We start from the raw sequence: 13,921 nt of genomic DNA on the forward strand, positions 1-13,921 counted from the left end.
TTATCGTCCCCGGTCAATGTTAAACATGGATGCCAAGATCTTATGTAAGATACTAGTGGCATCGTGCGACAACGGTTTTGCAGGGTCTGATACATCCAGACCAGACATGGTTCATACCTGGAAGATCTCAACAAAATCTGAGTAGGGTATTTCTGATCCTGGACAGGTTTGGCAGTATGTCAGAGAAGGTGGTGGTTGTGAGCTTAGACTCATATAAAGTCTTTGATTCTGTCACCTGGGACTTTCAATGGATGGTGCTGAGTAAGATGGTGTTGGGAGCCCAGATCGTAGAATGGGTACAGCTCCTGTTTGGGGGCTTTGCCTCAAAAGTACAGATCAATGGGGTGGCGTCGCAACATTGGCCGGAGCAGCAGGGCATGCGCCAGTGGTGCCTGCTGCCCTGCTGCTTTTTGCGCTGGTTATTGAACTGCTGGCACGGGTGGTTCGTACAAGGCATGAAGCAGTAGGACAGCAGATGGGGCAAGGTGGGTGAGAGACAGGCATTGCATATCGCTATTTGCAGAGGATGCGTTGCTCTATGTAAAAGATCCAGTGATTAACTTGAGCCAGGTCATGGCGACCGAGTGAGTTTGGGAACATCTTGCGTTGGTTGTGAACCATTCCAAATCTGCGATTTACACATTGCTGCCAGAGTGTCATGTCACGCGGGAGACTGGGGTCTGCCGCTCCCATTTCCTCCTGGCGAGTCTACCCGCGCGTTCGCGTCTGGGGACTCGCCGGGAGGGGAGCGACGGGTTCCACCAAGACTACAGGTACGCGGTCCTCTCGGGCCAATCAGCTTGACAGATTGAGACGCCTGCCTTCTGATTCAGAGATGGATGAATCGCAAGACATGAGGAACGAGTTGCTAGCGCTCAGGGCTGAGATGACCGCCCTGCGTCAGGAGAATCAAACATTACGTCAAATGATAACGCAAGGAGCACCCAGTACCTCTCAAGTAGAGGGATCATTGGCTCATACAACACCCATCAAATTCGACGGAGACCCTAGACGGGTGGCAGAGTTTTGTAACCACTGCAGGATACATTTCCTCTTCAGGTCTACCTACTTTAACAACGATAGGGCCAAGATTGGTTACATCTTGGGGAACCTAACTGGGAACGCATTAGCTTGGGCAACTCCGTTTGTGGTTACGAACAGTCCTATTTTGAATGACTTTGCTGCCTTTGAAAAGGCCTTCCTTGAGGTGTTCCAGACGCCGAACCTGGCCTCCGTTGCACAGAATCAATTGATGGACTACAAACAGGGAAGCACTGACATCATCACCTACATCAGCCGCTTTCGACTTTTGGCTACCGACTCCCAGTGGCCCGAAATTACACAGAAGACACTGTTTCGTCGAGGCCTGAGAGAGGAGTACAAGGATGAGTTACTCCACATCCCTGAACCAGAGAGCCTTCAACTCTTGATTGATCAAGTACTCCGTATTGACCAAAGGTTAGCCGAACGAAAGGCTGAGAGACGTCGGCTTGACAGAAGCGGTCCCCGGACGACCAACTCACCCGCTGGTTCATTCGGGTCGACCGAGTCCGGACCTGAGCCCATGCAAGTAGGAGCCATGAGAGGACCTTTGACGGAAGAAGAGAAGAAACGAAGGAGGTCTTTGTGTTTGTGTCTTTACTGTGGAGCAGCTGGGCATTATTTGGGTACGTGTCCTTTGCGTCCGCAGAAGAAGAAGTCGGGAAACTAGGAGACCTGTCGTATACGGGAAGGGCAACGACAGGTCCTATCCCTTCCTCAGACCCTTCTGTTATTTGTTCTATTCGTCTGCCCATGCAACCAGCGGTGCTACAGACCCTGAAGGTCCGAATTAAATTACCAGACAAGAACCTGGAAGTATCCGGTCTGCTGGACTGTGGGGCTTCCGGCAATTACATTGACGAAACGTTCGTCTACAGACATAAGATACCACTCATTTCCAGACACACACCTCTGTCGGTGGAGCTTATTGATGGTACTCCCTTGTCTTCTGGACCCGTTAGTCAGTTCACAGTTGGACTGGCTCTTCTGATTGCTGATCATTACGAGGAACTTGCCTTTGATGTTATTAAGTCACCGAACTATAAGGTGGTCTTGGGATTACCTTGGTTGCAACACCACAATCCTTTGATAGACTGGAGAACCCAGACCTTGACCTTTTCATCCGAAAGGTGTGCTCAAGAATGCAAGCTACCGGTTCCCACCATGGCCGTTTCGACTTCTCTAGAAACAGACAGCAATGGGGTCCATCTATGTTCCACGTCTCTGGTCCCACAGGAATATTCCGAATTCAAACAGGTTTTTTCTGAACCCGGCAACATACCCCTTCCTCCACACCGTTCCTTTGATTGTTCCATCGACCTGCTGCCGAACCACGTTATTCCCCATGGGAAATTATATGCTTTAACACGTGACGAGAAGCAAGTTCTTCAGGAGTATTTGTCAGAGAGTCTAGAAAAGGGGTACATTGTGCCGTCAAAATCACCTGCAGGATTTCCCCTGTTTTTTGTAAAGAAAAAAGAAGGTACATTGAGACCCTGTGTCGACTACCGGCAGTTGAATGACCTAACAGCCAAGGACCGGTATCCTTTACCATTAATTCGCAGTATCCTTGAAACCCTGCATACTGCGCGAATCTTCTCCAAATTGGACCTCTGCGGAGCTTATCATTTGGTGCGCATCAGGAGTGGGGACGAGTGGAAGACAGCTTTCAAGACATCTTTTGGGCATTTTGAATACAGGGTTATGCCTTTCGGCTTATGTAATGCCCCCGCTGTTTTTCAACGATTCATGGACTACATCTTTGGTGATCTGCTAGGATTATCCGTCTGGGTTTATCTGGACGACATATTGATATTTTCTAAATCCTTAGACGAGCATGTGGAACACGTTCGTGAGGTCCTTCATCGGCTGTCCATCAATAACCTGTTCGCCAAAGCAGAGAAATGTAGCTTTCACCAACCCAGCATTGAGTTCTTGGGATTTGTTATCAATCAAGAAGGTATTGGGATGGATCCCAAGAAGGTGCGAGCCATACAAGAATGGAAACATCCACACGATATCAAGGCTCTCCAACGCTTTTTGGGATTCGCAAACTTTTACAGGCGCTTTATTCCACAGTTCTCGCAGATCTCGGCGCCCCTCACCAGGCTAACCAGCAGCAAGATCGCTTTCGAATGGGATGCCGTGGCTTCTCAGGCTTTCGACGTATTGAAGTCGGCCTTTATGGCTGCCCCGATCCTGCGCCATCCCCAGGAAGAGTTGCCCTACATAGTGGAGGCCGATGCTTCCAGCTTCGCGGTAGGAGCAGTCCTTCTTCAGAAAGATCCAACCACGTTAGTGGAACATCCAGTGGCCTATTATTCTCGCAAGTTGAGTCCCAGCGAACGAAACTACGCGGTGATTGAAAAGGAACTGTTGGCCATCAAGACCGCATTCGAGGAGTGGAGACATTTTCTCCTCGGAGCTCGCTTTTCTGTGGAGGTGCGGACAGACCATCGCAATCTGCAATATCTTCGCTCTCTGCAATGTCGGACTCCTCGTCAAGCCCGGTGGGCCTTCTTCTTCTCTCCGTTTGAGTTCCATGTTACTTATATCCCGGGAACCTCCAATATAAAGGCGGATGCTCTTTCCAGGTCCCTGGAAAACGTAGATGGGACGCCTTGTCCAGATCTGCCACTGATTTCTCCTCGCCATTTTTTGCTGGCCTTGTCCTCTCACCTTAAGTCCATCGCGGAAGCCACTCGGTCGGATCCAGAAAGAACGACCCTTCTTAGTCGGCAATTGGTTTCAGAACGAGATGGACTGTTGTTTTTTCAGAAAAGACTCTACATACCTAGAGGAGCCGTTAGAAGGGGCATTCTACATGGATTCCATGATTCACCCATAGGAGGACATCGCGGGGTCAGAGCCACTTGAGTTGATATCCCGACAGTTCTGGTGGCCTGGTTGGGCGACCGAGGTCCAGAGGTACATCGACAGCTGTCCAATTTGTGCCCAGTGCAAGGTTCCCAGAAGACGACCATTGGGTTTGTTAATGCCCACTGAAATAGCTCCCTATCCGTGGCATACAATCGCTACCGATTTCATTGTGGATTTGCCTCCATCAGAAGGGTACACCTGTATAATGGTGGTTGTGGACAGCTTCACCAAACTGGCCCATTTCATCCCATTCCAGAAAATCCCTACAGCTACTCAAATGGCTTCAGCATTTCTGCACGACATCTACCGGTTGCACGGCCTACCGGAGAAGATCATATCGGATAGAGGAACCCAGTTCCTTTCATCATTTTGAAGACAGGTGTGTGGTCATCTGGGAATACATAGAGCACTAAGCTCAGGCTACCACCCACAGACCAATGGGCTAACCGAAAGGACCAATCAGACTTTGGAGGGGTACCTCCGCTGTTTTGCCAATGCCACACAGTCTAATTGGAAAGATGGGTTAGATCTGGCTGAAGTATCCTACAACAACACCGTTCATGCTTCCATTGGAGTCAGCCCGTTCTTCTGTTCCACTGGTCTACATCCTTGGTTGATGCCTTTTCAACCAGTTCCATCTAGTACTGTTCCTTCTGCTGATGGCCTGGTCTTACACATCCGGGAACAACAAGAACTGGCACGCAAGATCTTGAGTGAAGCCAAGGATCGGATGAAGAGACAGGCAGACAGGAAGAGGAGTGCAGAACCTAATTTCCAGGAGGGTGACAAGGTGTGGTTGTCCTCAAAGAACTTGCCCCTCCGCAACCTGCCCGTCAAACTGGCCCCTCGATATTTGGGACCCTTTGTTATCACCAAACGGTTGTCCTCTGTAGCCTTCCGTCTTCGCCTACCCTCTTCTTGGCTTGTACATCCCGTTTTTCACGTGTCCCTGTTGAAGCCCTATGTGGTCGATGATTACGGCCGCACCTCTCCTCGTCCGGCCTCTGTTCTGGTGCAGGGCGTCCCTGAGTTTGAGGTACACGAGATCTGTGATGCCCGTTACCGTAGAGGGGTGCTCCACTATTTGGTTGACTGGAAGGGGTACCCAGCCTGTGATCGTACATGGGAACCGCGCCAGCACGTGCATGCTCCCCGGCTGATACGTGAGTTCTACGTACGATTCCCCTGGAAACCTGGGGCCCCGGGTCTTCCTGGGAGGGGGCATAGTGTCATGTCACGCGGGAGACTGGGGTCTGCCGCTCCCATTTCCTCCTGGCGAGTCTACCCGCGCGTTCGCGTCTGGGGACTCGCCGGGAGGGGAGCGACGGGTTACGGGGCCGGCGGCCTTCGGCGCATGCGCGGAGGACCTCTCTCTCGGTTCCGCGCATGCGCCGTGGACTGGGCTCGCCTCCTTGGAGGGGCTTGCCTTCCAAGCCTCGTTGTGGGTTCGCCGGCGCCCGGAAACGGAACGGCTTGCGTTCCAGGCCTCTCGGGCGCCGGCGGCCCATAAAAGGGGCCGCGAGTCAAAGCGGGTCGCGTCTCAACGCGGTTCGCTTCGCTCGCCTCGTTGTTCCTGCCTCTCTACTTACCTGTGGCCTGTCCTGGGCCAGCCTGCCTCCAGTCCTTACCTGTGGCCTGTCCTGGGCCTGCCTGCCTCCAGTCCTTACCTGTGGCCTGCCCTGGGCCAGCCTGCCTCCAGTCCTTACCCGGGTCCTGTCCTGGGCCTGCCTGCCTCCAGTCCTTACCTGGGTCCTGCCTTGGGCCAGCCTGCCTCCAGCTCTTACCTGGGTCCTGTCCTGGGCCTGCCTGCCTCCAGTCCTTACCTGGGTCCTGCCTTGGGCCAGCCTGCCTCCAGCTCTTACCTGGGTCCTGTCCTGGGCCTGTCTGCCTCCAGTCCTTACCTGGGCCCTGTTCTGGGCCAGCCAGCCTCCAGCTACTACCTGGGTCCTGTCCTGGGTCAGCCTTCCCTCAGCCCTTTCCTGAGTCCTGTCCTGAGTCATCTACCATCTATTGTGTATATGGGTCATACCCTATGCTAGCCTGCATTCTCCTGTTCCATCCTGGGCACGTGTATACAGTTCTTTATTTGGCCAGACAGCAAGCTCCAACTGACCTCACTCTTTCCTGTCTTGCCTGACTCCGAACTTTATCCTGTGTACCATTGGAACCATCAGCACCAGCCAAGCTCCTTTTGCCTACTGCGAATACCTTTCTGCTACACTGGTCTATCTACCAACTGTCGCTGCACTGAGGTTCTTGGAAGATTCATGGTCTTGACTACTAGCTCCACCTGGACTATGATTCCATCCATCTGAGCCTACAATCCTCTTGTCACGCATATCTGGAGAGTGCCTTTCGTGACATTGGGAGTTGGTCCATCCTTCACCCAGTTTCTCTTTTGGGTGGTGGAGAGGCTGATTCCTCGTGCCGCTATTTCATCAGTTCCCGGACTTCAGACTGGCGACCTCTGCGAGACCAACCACCAAGACTACAGGTACGCGGTCCTCTCGGGCCAATCAGCTTGACACAGAGGAGGGTAGGGAGTTGGAGCAGCAGTACGGGATGGAAACTCCTGAAAGGGTATATTTGTACTTCAGTGTGATGGTAGTTGCAGACATGAAATGGGTATATCGGCAAAAACTAGCCGACTTTTGGCTGCAATTTCCAATCTCACTGCTGGGGTGCACTGCACTTGTGAAGATGATTGCTCTTCCTAAACTACTGTATGTGTTCCAGCTGATGCCCAGGATCATACCCGCAACTTGTTTCCAGGCCCTTCACAGGAACAGGATTGGTCTATTGCGGAAAGGGAAGGTATGGAAGGTTGCGCTTGCCATGCTGCAACATCTGGCGGGCGGGGGGGGAATAGGGGCCCCAGACTTCAGAGCATATTACTGGGCATCTACAATACAGCACATGGTGGACTGTCTCACTAGCCCCCATCAAGACCGACTCACGAGTTGGATCACAGCTGAGGTGGCCCCTTTGCGGGGGCTAGGAGAGAGAGAGAGAGAGAGAGAGAGAGAGAGAGACAGAGACAGAGACAGAGACAGAGAGATTGGTGGACGGCCACTGAGGCTCCAGGATAGAGTCTTCTATTTCTGGCTGAAATACCTCTGACCTGTAGTAGGCTGGGCGCACATCTCGCCGGAATGGCAGAAGCACTGTGGAATGACTGGGACGAGGGGGTTCGATCAGGGATGTTTACAAGGATGACAAAGTCTTTACTTTTGCAGAATTTAGGGCAGCTCACCAGATGGTGCACTTGAATTTTCGGAATTTGCAACTGTAATGTTGGGTGTGCAGACCGCATGGGAGGGTTTCCCTGACAAGCCTCTGTGAAGAGCCAGGAATGGGATGCGGACACAGAGAGCTAATGTTTGTGGCTATAGACTATAATTCAAAATAAAAAGGGGTTGGAAAATGCCTCGCTTTCCCTACTCTAAGCGGTATTTCCCCAACTCAAACAAATCTAAGGGTCCGTCTGATTTCAAGATGTCCAAAACAAAATGTTCTGTGTCCGAATTACTATTCTGTCCCTCACATTCAAGGTCATTTCTTTGTCCTTGAAAGTGCACAAATGTTCAAGTTCAAAAAGAAAGGCGTAACTCCAACACAAAAGTTACCAATGGATAAAGTTCACAGCTACAGATACTTTAAACTCCTAAGGGCATACATTTTCCATGGAATTCTCAGAACAAAAAAAAAATAAAAGAATACTTGTATATTAAACAAATGGGCTCTTAATCCCAACTTCATGGGACACCTGGTGTAGTCCCCTGCCAGGTTTCATTTCCACTTTTTTTTTTACTTTATTTTTTGGGTTTATACACAACATCAAATAAACATGCACCAATTGGGTGCAACAATAACCCCAGCGCCTCTCAGCCTATCCCCTCTTCCTTCTAGCCCACCCATGTCACCATTATTCGCAAGTGTTTCTTCATGTCGGTTCGTGGATGACAGCTCTTTGAGATGGTCTTTATTTCAGTGCTTCATGCAGTTTATTCCTCGGACTCTGAGTCTGCTGTAGTTGTGAGTAGGTTTCAATGTAACTCTTTACTCACAGTCTTGGCTTTGCCTGGTACATTCTCCTACCAGAACTTCCTCATGTGATTCACTTTACACATTAGCCAACTTGACTTTACCCGGTATACTCTCCTGCCAGAGATTTACTTGACACACTTGCAAAATTGTATATATCTTGCATTCATTCTGTTATTTCCCTTTTGAAAATATTGGATTTCACATTCCCTTTTATGCGCTTCATTTAATCTTTTTTGTCCTTGATATGGTTGCCGAAGCGCCACGTTGTCCCAGTTTCCATCCTGGCTTTCTGTGGCATTCTTCGGTTCTCCTGCAGTCAATACAAAGCAGCGCTTCGATGTCCCGTCCAGACTACCTGGGCCCACTGACTTCGCTTGGTGGCTTCCGCGTCCCTTACAGATCCTGCTTTCCAGCTGTGTGGTTCTCCGTGTTAGGGAGGCATAGCTACTGTTCTCCGGTTCCTGCGATCGCCAGGAAGTCATCCCTCTTCCTCTCTCAGCCTCGACGCAGCGGAACCGGCGCCTGCAGTCTTCTTACTCTGGTCTTCTCCCCGAGCCGGTTGGATCCACTGGCTTCTCTGTAACACAGCAATCCCTCGGTCGGAGGCTTTCCCAAGCAGCGTCTCTCTCGTACCAGCCAATTAGGATTCTGAAAATGAATGCCCCAGCTCCCATCATGTGCTCGTAATTACTATAGCGCGTTTTGTGCTTCTTGCCTTTACTGACCCTCATCGCTCCATTCGCTTTCTTATCAGAGTACTTTCACATGCATGGAAATAGTAGTCAGTTCTTGGTAATTTATGTATATAAGATTGGAAGGTATTATCGGTAGGTCCCATGCCATGGATGGTTGAAGGGAGCTATTTCAAGAGATCATTAAGGCATGGGGAATAGAAGGGTATCCCTAAAAGGAAAAGGGGGATACCATGCCTCATCTGATGATGTCATGTCACCCCTTTGAGGGTCTGAGGGTCACCTCTCTGCATGTGGTCCTCCCTCATATAGCCGCCCTCAGGATACGGTAGCGGCTGCCGTCCCCTGGCCACATGGGAAGAGGTCACCGCCGGGAAAGGAGTGATGACCTCATCAGACCACGCACACATGTAACAAATGTAGAGATGGTGCGACTGACGGAGGGTGGTAGGAATGTTTCAGAACTACATGCAGCGGATAGGTCCGCACTGGATACTAAAGCAATGCATTTTCTGGGTAAATGGGAGAGGGACAAAGGGGAGGTATTCTCGGAGGGTGAATGGAAGAGGGCTCTCCTGCATGCTAAGCAGCTTTCTAGAAATGCTCGCTTACAGTGGATACAATACAAGATTGTGAGAAGGGCATACATCACGCTGGTGAGGCTGAATATAACCCCCCCACACAGTACGAGCCCGTCCTGTTGGAGATGTCGTATGGGTGATGGGACTTTTCTGCACATGTGGTAGGACTGTGATAGGGTTAAAGGGTTCTGGGAAGATGTTCACAAAGAAATGTTCAATTTGGTCCCAGTAAGGATTCCATTTTCGGTGCAGCATTGTATACCGAGGCTTTGGCCCGCTAAGAAGAGTAAGCTTGACTGTGCTGTACTTGGAGTGGTATCGCTGGGGCTTTTATTGGCCAAAAGGGTGGGGCAAAAAGGGCGTGCGGCGGATACATATGCGCAAATGGGTGCAGGCTGAAATGGATATAGCCTCACAGTCACGCACACTGGAGGAGGGACCGGGGGGGGGGAGGGGGGGAGTGACGCAGTACACAGTGTGGCATGAGGTCTGGGATAAGCTTGCAGTTTGTTCTGACTTTGGGCCACCATAGAGCATTGGGGGGGACACTGAGTGTATGCTGGAATGGGCATAAGTAAGGCGTAGGAAGTTGGGCGCAAGTTGATGATGGGGGAAGGAATAGAGGGGGACATGGGTTTTATGGGAGGAGTTCAGTAATCTTCCTCTATTGATGATACTGTAACCAGAAAAAAAGAGTATTGTAATGAAGACGTGAAGACCAAATGTTTGACATAATAAATGTATGAGGCAAAACAGGGCCAGATTAACATTTCTTCTGCTGGTTAACAAATCTATCCACGGTAAGGCACCACTGTTTCTATCCAACTCTACAAGCCTTCTCGTAATCTCGGCTTTGCCACCTCGACTACACTTGTGGCTCCTCACCCTCCCTTTGTTTCCTCTCCCTTCGGTTCCTTCTGTCTTCTTGCTCCACTTGCATGGAACTCTCTTTCCCAAGATATCCGAGAAACAGTCCACACAGATTTGTTCAAAAGCAAACTAAAAGCCTACCTCCGAGTACCCCTCTTAACCTACCTCTCATCTGCCTGCTAGCTAAACATTTTTCCTCGCCTCTAACCTGCCTCTGTCCCTCACTCCTCTGCTGATTATCTAGCACTTCACCCATCATGGTCACACCCGTGCACAGCTGGCCGTACCACCTACCTGCACTTAAAAATGTCAAATGTTCATTGTCCTTAATCTATGTATGTCTACTTATGTATGGTCACCGGTGACGGTTCCATTTACTGCCCTCCACAACCTGGTCAGAATGTCCCTCAAACTCACCCCATTTTAAGAAGCTTGTGGCTTCCCATCAAATCTGATGTCTTATCTATTGTATGTTCTTTTATGATCAAAAAAGCATTGTTCCGCCTGTATTTAAATAAAGGATGCAAATGGCATCATGTGTATTTTTCTATATTGCCTTTTATCAACTGTTAAAGTGTGAAAGGTTTATATTAATAAACAATTTCTTTTTATTTTTAAAAGGAAAAGGGTAATAGGTATTGGCTTACATCATTTTTGGTTTCCTCAGAGTGCCTCCTCAAACGACCCAGGCTTGCCTGGATTGGGCTTCCAAGCCTGTTGTGTCTAGGGACCTTTGCTGTGTCTCACTTGGGCTGAACTAGCTAAAAAACACATCTGGGGCTCGTTATGTTCCAGTATACAGGTGAAGTGGATGGTCTTTTGGGAGTGTGGGGGTTTGGCGGGATTGGGATGAATAGTGATTTCCCCTTCAATGGTTCCCTTCTAGGCTGCACTGAAAGCATCAAACATCAAAATGATGAAGTAGACTAATAACCAAAGTTATTTTCAGCGTTCAAGAAGTGTTCAAGTTGATTTCTATGAACTACTTTGACATAAGCCATGATTGGCCTCAGGGCAACTAAGGTTGTTATGCACGTTGGATGGCAGCGTTCACAAGCAGCATTGACCATGGGGTAGGAGAGAGGTAGGGAGCGGCCGCTGCAATAAAATACTTATTTGTGACCTGACCCGTCAAGGCGGCCATTGTACAGGTTGAAACGCGCACTAACAAAAGGGGATGGAAGTAGGGCTATCCTTGTAACACACGCACACACACCCTGTGGCAATAGAAATGGGAGGCTGGACTGGGCCAGTAAATCACAAACAGCGAGGCAGTGGAATAAAAGCAGACTCTGCCGTTGCTTAAAGATTTGTCTCAGTGAAGGGTGACAGAGCGACTATAAAATGGTCTGTTTGCAATGCAAATAAAAATCAATTGAGAATTCTGATCTTTTTTCTGAGGAATCTCGCAGTAAACTAATGTGTGCCACTGCACAAATCTGCCTGAACTCCAGGGACGGCTCTAACTAATTGCATAAATGTTTTCCTAGTGCAGAGTTTCACAGTGATCTTCCTGACAAAATGCCCACCAAAAGGACGTAAACAAAATACAATCCCATAAAGCTCATGTAAATGACTAAATGTACCCTAAAAACTGAATGCACTCGATGAAAATATTGACAAATGTATCACAGGCAGAATTAAGTAAGTTAGGTAAAAACAGAACACATTCATCATCCATTGTAATACTTTTTTTGTTAGATTTTATGTTGGATTTCTCCATTTCAAAAAATGCAAATATGTCTTTTACATGAACGTTTGAGGAGGCTCATTCATTTCACGAAATGGATGCCTCGTAGTGCTTGAAATGTCTTACTTTGAAACTTTCATAGGAACTTTCTTTAAAAATATTTTTTGTATATTATTTTTAATATGGCCATCTTTTGAGACAATAACATTTTGAGTGAACTTCCACTTTAATAAAACGTTTTGCATTCAAAGTATTTCATGAGCACAACTGACAACTACACAGTGCCTGCATTGACTCTTTGCACTTTAAGCACATTTTATATACTTAGGGCCTGTTACTTTAGTTAATTATTCTTTGCAGCCAATAAGTATGCTGCCTTTTAAAAAAGTGTTGTAGGTGCTACTGTTAATGGCCATGTACAGTACTCTGTGCAAATCAACAAACAGCGCATTCAATCTTAATGCCTCTCTAAAAGAATCTTTGTGGCAATTGCCCATTTCCAACCTTGGTCTCCCAAGTATAACCTAGTTACGAACAGTTATTACTTTAAAGGCAGTAACAAGATCACAACTAGATAATATTCCCTTTTCAAGCCATACAATGAACTGTTTTTAAGGTCCCTACGTCCATGAACATATTTTATAAGACTTTGATTTACTTGTGGCAGGAGTAATGTTTATAGAATAACAGCACAGGGTTCTATCTGAGCATAGCGGCAACTGATTTAAATCACCACCATGCAGGAGATGAACGTTTCCATCTTGGAGCCTTCCCCAGCAATTGTTCAAAATTGTAGCTAGTATTTTTGCATCCCACGCCTTTGTAGCAAAAAGAGTGACACGGTTGAGTTAGACCAAGAGTCTCAACTATTCGGCCAGTGCTTCTTCCTCAAATTTACAGTGAAATCTTTGAATACCTCCTTGGCTGGTAAAACCTCTTTACAACTCATGAACTGCAACCATTCAACACACTGGTTGGCACTCCTCTGAGAATCAAAGTTCCAAACTAAACAGTTATGTTGTATAGCAGTACTAGTGTAAAAGCCCATGTACAGGGCTAAAGTGCGTAAAGAAAGACATTTCCAGAGTGTAAATATATATTATAATGGTATATTTTAATGTCATTTATGTTAATAGAAAATAAATTTGACTTGCCCTTCGTTGCACAGTCACATCGTTAAATTTCCGTTTGGCGGCATTTTCTTGATTGGCGATAGTGGCGCGAACATTTTTGTTGCGTTCACGATTTTTTTCCCTTTCAAGGTCTCTTTCTGCATCTGTCATATTTTTTCTACGGGCTGCAGTACGTAATCGTTGCATGTCCAGTCGGAGAGCTTTTTCCCGAGCCGTCATAGTGGCCCTATTTTTTCGTTTGCTAGCAGCATTCTTTTCACGTTGACTTGCCCTTTGTTGCTCGGTCATATTTGTCCGACGTATACGTTGAGCCTCATTTCTTCGGCGTTTAACGTTTTCTGCATCTTCATGTGTTAAAATTCTCTTAGGAGGCATTGTGGAGTAGTGATATGCTGACAATAATTGTAACTACAGAAAGCCCTCTGTATGGTGAAAAAAAAAGTTATTTACTTTGCTATATTAGAGAAATAGTGAAAAATCAAATTTTAATTTGTTTTAATGTATATATTTTATTAGTGTAACATTTTCATGGTCATGGAACGTAATCAGTGGGATACAGACGGTGTTCATAAACACAGTAGGACCACTATATATCCAAAGGCAACAGCTCCCTCTAGCGGTGACAACAGGCGAAGCTATGCGAATTGGCATAGTCTCTACTGCGCATGACCGCATCTGACAAACATACATCTGGCCTTCTATTATATCGATAGATTAGATTTGTACCACAAGGCAAGCACTTTAGCGCTCAAACGTAGCAAAATCTATTTCTCTTTCAAAGGTTACCTGATATGACATGCTTCCTTCAGTTTCCAGGTAAAACGGGTATCCGTAGATAAACAGGTTGTGTTATTGTAGTCAAATACACCCCTTTTTGCAGAAATCTGAACAAACAAATTAAGAGACCCTTATCAACCTCTCCAAGTAAGTACCGTCTTTCTATTATTAGAATGAAAGCAAAAGGAAAAGTGGTAATGCCAACATCAA

At 47.7% G+C, this 13,921-nt stretch overlaps 1 protein-coding gene across 8 annotated transcripts in view; it reads right to left on the minus strand.

Annotated features, from left to right (window-relative positions):
• LOC138481148 (zinc finger protein 250-like) overlaps positions 1-13,921 on the minus strand; it is a 729,359-nt gene that overhangs the window by 592,926 nt on the left and 122,512 nt on the right. For 5 of the 8 annotated variants that reach the window (XM_069613085.1, XM_069613084.1, XM_069613081.1 and 2 more), the window contains one exon: positions 12,956-13,356. The exons of 2 other annotated variants lie outside the window; for them this stretch is intronic. In XM_069613085.1, coding sequence (XP_069469186.1) covers positions 12,956-13,309 — 354 coding nt within the window. In that variant the 5' untranslated portion in view covers positions 13,310-13,356. Of the gene's footprint in view, positions 1-12,955; positions 13,357-13,720; positions 13,823-13,921 lie in introns of those variants that run through there. One more of the 8 variants, XM_069613083.1, reaches the window with a different exon arrangement.

This window comes from Ambystoma mexicanum, chromosome 5p (assembly GCF_040938575.1).
Source record: "Ambystoma mexicanum isolate Mex_15411 chromosome 5p, UKY_AmexF1_1, whole genome shotgun sequence".
Lineage (NCBI taxonomy): Eukaryota > Metazoa > Chordata > Amphibia > Caudata > Ambystomatidae > Ambystoma > Ambystoma mexicanum.